General features: G+C 49.3%; 1 protein-coding gene across 1 annotated transcript; it reads left to right on the top strand.

Annotated features, from left to right (window-relative positions):
* Positions 1-4,873: 4,873 nt before the first annotated feature.
* On the top strand, positions 4,874-5,878 carry LOC104636462 (olfactory receptor OR9H1-like). The gene has a single exon (XM_010303634.2). It carries the CDS (start codon positions 4,874-4,876, stop codon positions 5,876-5,878), a length of 1,005 nt encoding a protein of 334 aa, XP_010301936.2.
* The last annotated feature ends 3,061 nt before the right edge of the window (positions 5,879-8,939 follow it).

Here is an 8,939-nt window from a genome sequence, read left to right as displayed (position 1 = left end):
TCCAGTGCCACGGGTGCTTTCCAAGCGGGGTCAGCAGGCCCCGCTACCCTCCCTCCCCGGAGGCGCGTGGTCGCCGGGGCAGGGAGGGGGGGAGCAGCGGGTGGCCCCTCGACGCGTGGTGGAGGGGTCCGGCTCTGCCCCCCATTTTTTTTTTTTTTTTCCCCTGCTCCTCACCGGTGACGTGGTTTAGGCCCAGTCGGCAGCTGAGCACCACGCGGCCGCTCACTCACTCCTTCCCCAGCAGGACGGGGAGGAGAACGGGAAAAAACAACGGCAAAGCCTCGAGGATTGGGATAAGGGCAGTTTACTGGGACAACAAGGGAGAGGGAAAAACAATCAACAACAGTGCTGATAACAAATATTAACAATGGGTGATAATAGAGAACAAATTATCGAACCAACGAACGACCGACCAGACACTCAGCCTGCCCCAGAACCGCGCTGAAACTGCGCCGCCCTGCCCCTACCCGACTAGCCCCCCTTTTATGGTGAGCGTGATGTCACATGGCATGGAATAGCCCCCGGCCAGCTTGGGTCACCTGTCCTGGCTCCTTGTGAAATTAACTCTATCCTTCCCAGATAGAGCAATTTTGGCAGCAACGTACAAAATGACAATAATAGTACCTACCTTACTCTTTCAGTACTCAAAATACTAAATCCTACAGGGAAAAGAGATTTGCCAGGGGTTTTGATAAGATCTGAACATCTTCCCATCAACTGATGTAGGCAAATAACTCTCAGAAAGGTTAAAGTAACACGTGAGCTCTGAAAGTTCTGTCTCCCATAGAAACACGGCACAGCTTGGTTTCAGTGGGAAAAGGGGATGTGACAATGATAGCAGCAAGGGACGATTTTTACAGTTTGGAAGAGTCATCATTGGCTTCGTTGTGCTTCGGGCACAGGTGTTCTAGGCCTGAAAACGACCAACCTTTCCATCCCACCAGTGTGACCACCATCCACTCATCTTTCCAAGCCTGTGCTATTTCCATGGCGGTCTTCTGGCACTGTCCATCCCAGCCTGCAGCTCTGGTTACACTCTGGCTGCAGCTGCTGCAATCACGCCCCCCCCACACCCCCAGGAAAGGGTCTGTGTCCAGCCAGATCACATCCCTGGTCCTTCTGGCCACACAGCCTCATGGACTTTGGCTCTGGCATGGAGAGGGTACAACTAGTAAGGGTGGTCTTTGGGCTGCAGGGTTGGTTTCTGCCACGACCCAAGGGAAAAGTAACAGCACTAGGTTTGTCCTTGGGAGCCGAGCGGCAGAGGACATGTCGGGGACGCCCAGCAGCTGTGCCCAGTGCATGGCCACCAAGGGCAGGGACAGCCCCCCCCGGCCTCCTGGGCACAGGGGCTGCCTCGAGGCCCGTGCCCCAAAGGCCTTCCTCACAAGGATGCTGGGGGGGAGGGACAGTGGGTGGGGCTGCAGTGGGCGGGGCTGTCATACATGACTTCAGTTTTAATAAGTGGCCAGAGCTTGGGAGTAGGGTCAGGTTCTGTCACTGCCCTCAGCTCCTCCCACGGATAGTGAGGGGCAACCTCCCTTGCAATGGGGTCAGCTTCTTTTGACAAGCTAGAAAATCCTGGTTCTCTGTCAAGGTCCCCAGGGAGCTGCAGCTTCAGCTCTCTTTCCCTCACAAAAGCATCTCGTAGGCTACCCTTCAAGTTTTCCGTGATTCTTTTCTAATCTGCTAATGCTTTTTCGGCTAGTTGCCATCTCACCCGTTCCGTTTCCAGTTCTGCCTGTAGTTTTTTAACCAGTTCCTGAAGGGACTCATTTGCCTCCCGCTCAGCTTGTGTGACAAGGTATTTGTCCTTCTGGGCAGCTATCAATGCAGCTCCCAAGACACCACAAACCACAGCCTTTCCCTTTCCAGGCCTAAACTTATTTTCTTTGGCCAAGTCTCTTATCTGTTCTGCTACAGTTGTTGGGGACTGGCAGTGTCCCTCAGCCCAGATCTGCCCTTTCGGGGTTGGGCAAGCTTTATAGCTCTTCAACAAATCCAACAGCGGGGAGCAGTCAAGATCAGGCTTATCCCGGGTTGCCATGACCTACTGCCGGAGATTTTGGCTTCAACCGAATATCAGTTCTTTCTTCAGCACTCAGGCTGATATCCCTTTTATGGAACCTCTTTACCGCTTCTTACAGAAGCCAACTATGCCAATTTAATGTCCCGTCCCACTCAGGGAGTGAGGGTGAGGTTAATTCTCTAGAGGTTAATTCTCTGCGTGGTAATCAGAAGTAACGACAATTACTTTAGAGGTTCAAACCAATCATAAATTTACTTAAAACTCAGTGGAACTACAAAAGATAGAGGCTTGGCAAAGGTCGTAACAATGCTCAAAATTTAGCAGAACTATGAAAGGTCAGGGTTTAGTAAAACATGTGACAATATTACCCTAATGTGCCAAAAATTAAGTTAGAGACAGAGTGATAGAGAGGAAAAGAAAGAGAAAGAAAAGAGAGAGAGAAAAGATACCACCACCCTCGGATCCAGCGATGTTCTCTGCTCGTAGTTGTAGTCTTCAGGTGGTGGGTGTGCGCTGAAAACTTATGTTTTCCTTTCTTATAACCCGATGTGCCCGCCCCATAGGCGGGGGTCTGTCATCACTGAGCAGGCGCAGTATGTGCTCGGGAATGTTCAGAACTGTTCTAGAAATGAGTCGGTTGGTTGGGGGGGTCCTGGGGGTCTCACTGCCCCACCCCCCTTCAGGGCTGACCAAGCCAGTGGTGATCTGTCACGGGCACATGGTGCACAGAGCACAGATGGTCATTGTTTACGTATTTCAGGAATAGAGGAGTGGTCTCACAAGACGTTATCCTGCCTCCGCAGGCTCGGTTCTTGTTCAACACTCCCTGGTCATCATCAGCCCATCCCTGTCCATGTCAAGACGGGTGTTTGTGACATTCACTTGTTATCAGGGCCATACAGCTGTGCATCTCACCGAGAGCTTCATTGCAAACTGGATTAAATAGGATGAGTGGATCCAGCTGGAGGGTAAACACTATAAAAATGGCAGTCTGCATAGAAAGAGGTTGGGGTATCCTGGAAATGGGTTCCTGATGCCTTTGGGTATCTGAGGCCTCTGCACAGAGGACAAGAGACACCACATGGGTCTTCAGGGTGACTCTCCCCCATTGCCACTGGCAGAAGGAGGTCAAGAAGACACAGCCTGCAATGGCTGAAATGCACTGCCTTCTTCCATTGTGAAGCAAAGCATTGACAAGACAAGGAGGGCTCGCGTCCAGCTCGGGTGTGCTTTGGTTTCAGTGTGAGACTCCCAAGAAAAGCTGGGATTCATCTCTCTCATCCTTAGTAGCTACAGCAAAGCCCTCTATACCCAGTGAGCCACTCTCTCCTGCCTTTCCATCTGAGGCAGAGACAGAGGAGCTGCTTCTGAGGTGCAAGTCAAAGCAGCTGGGAGAAGTCTCATCACAGAAGCAACCTCCCGTGAAGGACACAGGACTTCAAAGTATATATCAAGTACATATCAGTGAGGTCTCTTCAGCACATGACACCCAGGCCCCGATTCCTCTGACTATCAAAGCTGCCTAATACCACACAAGCCAAGGGAAATCTTGCAGTCTGCATGCAGGTAAAGTAAATCCCATTTCTCCTGTCCTTCTGGCCAGCTGGGATGCCTGTGTTCATTGCCCATCCTCAGTTTGCCTGTTCAAGAGAGCAGGCTGGAGGTCCACTCTAGAGGTCTGAGGAGGTTTGGGGAACACCATCCTTGCCTGGAGGTGGTGGTGAGGTTTACAGCAGCTCAGAGCTGCCATCCCAGCAGGGAGTCAGGAGTCAGTTATATTGTTTTCACTATGCGTAATCCCTAGAAAGCTGAGAGGCGGAAAAAACCTCTTTGGGATATTGAATTCTGCTTTATACCCCAGGACACTGCACAGAGCAGAGGACATTTGGGTGCTGGGAGACTCACTGCGAGCTGCTAGGAGAAGACTGCAAGGGCAGAGCAATGCCCACGCCCTGGGTCAGAGTTTGGGCGTAGACCCTGGGGAAGAGGCAGATGGTGAGACCCTGACCCTGACCCTGGTCTTTACTCTCAAGCATCATCAGAGTGCAAGCTGGTGATGGAGGTGTTGGGGCAAATCCGTGGGTGGTTATTAAGCCAGTGGGGTTTTGCCAGTGGTTTGCCCCTTCCTCCCTGCACAAAATCATCTTTTCTCCCCAAACAGCCTCAAATTAATAGCTTTTAGGCATTCACTCGTACAATGCCACTGCATGGTCCCTTGCATGTCTCAGCTTGTAATCCCTGACCTGGGTTTTGCCAGGGGGGCAGGAGAAGGCAGTCTCTTTCTAAAATAAGAGTTGAGATATCTCACCCTGTGCAGTGCCAATCTTTTTTGGGGGGGTGAGAAAGTGTGTTGAACCTTACATACTTTCACTTAGGGATCTTCTGGGGAAGGGGGAGATACCTTTTTGTCTCTCTGAGACATAGCTTTCCTGTCAGAGAGCAAAGGGCTCTCTGTCCTTGAAATGTGAGCTGGGTGCTCAGGGGGCAATTTTGAAGATAGGAGACACAGTGTCCTCAGCCCGAGCAGGAGGACTTTCTCTGTGAATGCCAAATTAAGAACTTTGCCTCACAGCAACAACGTGAAGCAATTCACGGACATGGTCAGAAGCAGACTCTCGTCTAGGAAAACCTGTTCTTCACCTTTCCAGAGTCTGGGAGCCCTTCACAGGGCCATCTATGTTGTCTGCTAGAGTACGGAATCCCTTGCTGTTCTCATTCAAAATCTTTTTTCAAGGATCATTCACACAATCATTCACACATTCTCTCTGAAGGAAATACAGATATTAAATTATTATTAAATGTCTCCCTCTTCAAAATGGGGCAAAAAAAGAAGACCGAACTGTGATGGTGATGGAGAAAGAATCACAGGATAATGAGACACCACTATTGGGGTTCCTTCTGGTGGGAATGGGGAAAGTTCCCGCACCCCAGACAGCTCTCTTCCTGCTCTCACTCATCATCTACTTGGTGACTGTGGTTGGGAATATCTTCATTGTTGTGCGGGTGGTGGCAGGGCAGCATCTGCACACCCCCATGTACTTCTTCCTGGGCAATCTCTCCTCCTTGGAGAGCTTCTACAGCTCCACCATCCTGCCCTGGCTGCTGGCCAGCTTCCTGACTGGGGACAGGACCATCTCTGCTCACGGCTGCGTGGCTCAGTTCTATTTCTTTGCCACTTTTGCAACTACTGACCGTTACCTGCTGGCAGCCATGTCCTATGATCGGTACTTGGCCATATGCCAGCCCCTGCTCTACGCAAGCCTCATGACCTGGAAGGTATGTCTACAGCTGGTGGCTGGGTCTTGGCTGCTGGGATTGCTGTTCTCCTCGGTACTTACTTCTCTCTTGCCCCAGTTACAGTTCTGTGGCCCCTGGACAATCGACCCCTTCTTCTGTGACTTCACCCCATTGCTGGAGCTTGCCTGCAGTGACACTAGCATGGCCACACTTGTTGCTTTCATATTTGGCTTCTTCAATATGGTCTTCCTCTTCCTCTTTACACTGGCCTCCTATATGTGCATCACAGATGCCATCCTGAGGATCCCATCCAACGTGGGCAGGCAGATGGCCTTCTCTACCTGCTCCTCTCACCTCACCGTTGTTGCCATATTCTATGGCTCCCTCTTTGCTGTCTATGTCCTGCCCAGAACAGCCCCGCTGCAGCAGCTCAGCAAAGTGTTCTTCTTCTTCTACACTGTCCTCACGGCCCTAGTCAACCCCCTCATCTACAGCCTGAGGAACAGGGAGGTGAGGGAGGCCCCGAGGAAAGGACTCAGGAGAGCCCTGGCCTCCACCCCGAGCTCCTTCTTAGTGGGGGACACTGGAAAAATAATCACTTGGGCTTACTGATGGCTCACCAGGGACATCTATAGAAGGGTTAAAGATTCAGAGCACTCGTGGAGTGGCAAGGGGATGAAAGTGCACAGTTCCTGGTAAGAAATATTAGTATTTCGAGTGGAATGTGAAAGAGATGGAGATAGTGAGGTGGGATGTTCCTGTTCAGTCAGATAAGAAGTTAATCAGCAAGTTTGCTTGATGGTTTGGTCAAAAACATGTGCCATGTTACGATGGCAAATGTCCAAAATCTACATCATCTTCAAAGTGAATAGTATTGAAGGTGAATACACACACATCTAAAGCCATTGTCACATACTCATGTCTCATTAACATACATATGTTGCCAGATGCAGGTACAAGGCAAGTGCTTCATACTGCGTAATTCTAGAGCCTTAGGCGTGGTAGGACAGGTCCATCCTTGACTCAATAGCCAGTGGGTGCAACATTTACTAATTTCACAATTAGTACTACAATGCAAACGATCTCCTGCCACTCTAAGTACCCATGTCACCCTATTGTAAAAACCATGCTCAGCTTCTTGTACAGTGTTATCACAAATAGTTAAATTTATGTTAAACTTAGAACTCAGGGTTAGCACAATATTATTGCCTACTATCAATCCTTAACCTCGTGCTATTACAGACAGCATTCCTCCTGTAAATGTAGTTTTAAAGATGGGTTGTGACTTATCTTGGGAGTTGGACTTGATGATCCTTATGGGACACTTCCAACTTGAGATATTCTATGATTCTATGATCTTCAATATCTGAGTTGTCCCATGGGCAACATCAAAAAGGCAGAACATGTTAGCGACAGGTTTTGGGCGTACGTTGTTCCAGTTACCGGTGCTCCCACAGTGATAAGGAAACACCACATTTTCCTGTAAGAGAAGACACCTAGGTCTTGGACATAATCCAAGCCTCAGTTATGGTTAATTTACTCCCCTCAATGCCTAGAGCATCCCATGCTTCTTCTCCTTCGTGAAACAATGGAGTCACCCAGATCAGTCCCTGAGCTGGGTGTTTAACCACCACCTCATCTCCAGGACTTTGATAGGGGTTCATTCCCTATACCACTAATTATTTCTACTTCTGAGAGGATGTATTTCCAGCCTTCCCAGTGTTCACTTTAAGGGACCAGTACGATCTCCTTGTCAAGTTTCCCAGAGTCATTTGCCTTGCTGGAGATTGGCAAACTGTTGTCCTTTTCACCTGTACTGCACAACTGATTGACAAAAATGGATATGTTCCTAGACTGAGCTATATCATAAATATTTTTCCAATGTGGTTTCCCCCATATGTCTCTACCACTTACTCGCCGGTTGGTTTTCATCCAATTTTTCACTGGTTTTTAACCCAATGTTTTTCACTGGGCAGCACCTGCTCATACAGCATATGAGTCTACGTATAGACACAAGTGGGTCTTTGTTCCAGGGCCATCTCCACCACTCTGAGCTCTGCCAGAGCCATCAATTACTTCTGTGAAAGCTTCCCTGGTCTCTGCCGGTTATTGGGGAGGAGGGCAGCTGGGAGTACTCTGCAGGCATCACAATTCACTCTATGATCTCCCATAGCTTGCTTTCCATATTTGTCCCATCACTTGTCACTCAGGGATGTATAGACAAAGCCCATCACTATACCGTCATCTTTCGCGCTACACCTGGGGGAGCGGCTTACTAGTTAAAAACAGTTTTAAAACAGGAGTAGGCACACATCATGTATCTTTCTTGAGTTAATGGCTCAGTAGTTGGCAGCCCTTCGTACGCTGCCAGTAGCACTTTCTAAAATGGAGCATCGTTCCTCTGGGAGCCTTGCCAGGATTTCAAGCCAAAGGTCACAGGGGAATCCTTTCTACCTTGCACATCTTGCTGTCATCCCCTTTGATATCCCTTATCATCAGCTATGCCTATACGTAGTGTAAACAGGCATGTAGGGTGGTTGGGTCCCATAGAGTGTAAGGTGGGTCCCAAAGAGCAGTAAGTAAAAGTTTCATCTTTCAAAGTAGTTTGATGCTTCATGATTTTTCTGATCTCGGTTCCATACTGTGGTTTTCTTCTTTTCTGTTTTCTTCCTCTTATTTCTCAAGATCAGTGCATCCCAAAGAGTAGGAAATCAAGGAAAGGAGGCAGGAGACCTGCACGGATGAGCAAGGAGCTCCTGGAAAAGCTCAAGTTGAAGAAGGAAATTTACAGAATGTGGAAAAAGGGACTGGCCACTTGGGAGGAATATAGGGATGTAGTCAGAGAATGTAGGGATGCAGCAAGGAAGGCTAAGGCCCACTTGGAATTAAATCTGGCAAGGGATGTCAAGGACAACAAGAAGGGCTTTTTCAAGTACATCAGCAGCAAAAAGACAACTTGGGAAAATGTGGGCCGGCTGCTGGATGAGGTGGGTGCCCTGGTGACGGAGGATACAGAGAAGGCGCAGTTACTGAATGCCTTCTTTGTTTCAGTCTTTACTGCTAAGGCTGGTCCTCAGGAATTCCAGACCCTGGAGGAAGGAGAGAAAGTCTGAAGAAAGGAAGATCTTCCCTTGGTCAAGGAGGACTGGGTTAGAGAACATCTAGGCAAACTCAACACCCACAAATCCATGGGCCCTGATGGGATACACCCACGAGTGCTCAGGGAGCTCTCGTTATTGCTAAGCCACGCTCCATCATCTTTGAAAGGTCCTGGAGAACAGGAGGGGTGCCTGAGGACTGGAGGAAAGCCAGTGTCACTCCGGTCTTCAAAAAGGGCAAGAAGGAGGACCCAGGAAACTACAGGCCAGTCAACCTCCCCTCCATCCCTGGAAAGGTGATGGAACAGCTGGATCTGGATGTCATCTCTAAGCACGTGGAGGAAAAGAAGGTTATCAGGAATGGTCAACATGGAGTCACCAAGGAGAAATCATGCCTGACCAATCTTATAGCCTTCTATTATGATGATCACGGTGGGTGGATGAGGGGAGCAGTAGATGTTGTCTATGTTGATTTCAGCAAGGCTTTTGCCACTGTCTCCCATAACATCCTCATACGCAAGCTTAGGAAGTGTGGGTTGGATGAGTGGGCAGTGAAGTGGGTTGAGAACTGGCTG

This window comes from Balearica regulorum, chromosome 23 (genome assembly GCF_011004875.1).
Source record: "Balearica regulorum gibbericeps isolate bBalReg1 chromosome 23, bBalReg1.pri, whole genome shotgun sequence".
NCBI classification, from domain to species: domain Eukaryota; kingdom Metazoa; phylum Chordata; class Aves; order Gruiformes; family Gruidae; genus Balearica; species Balearica regulorum.
The sequence above is the reverse complement of the archived record's forward strand: the minus strand, read 5'-3'. Positions and strand labels throughout refer to the sequence as shown.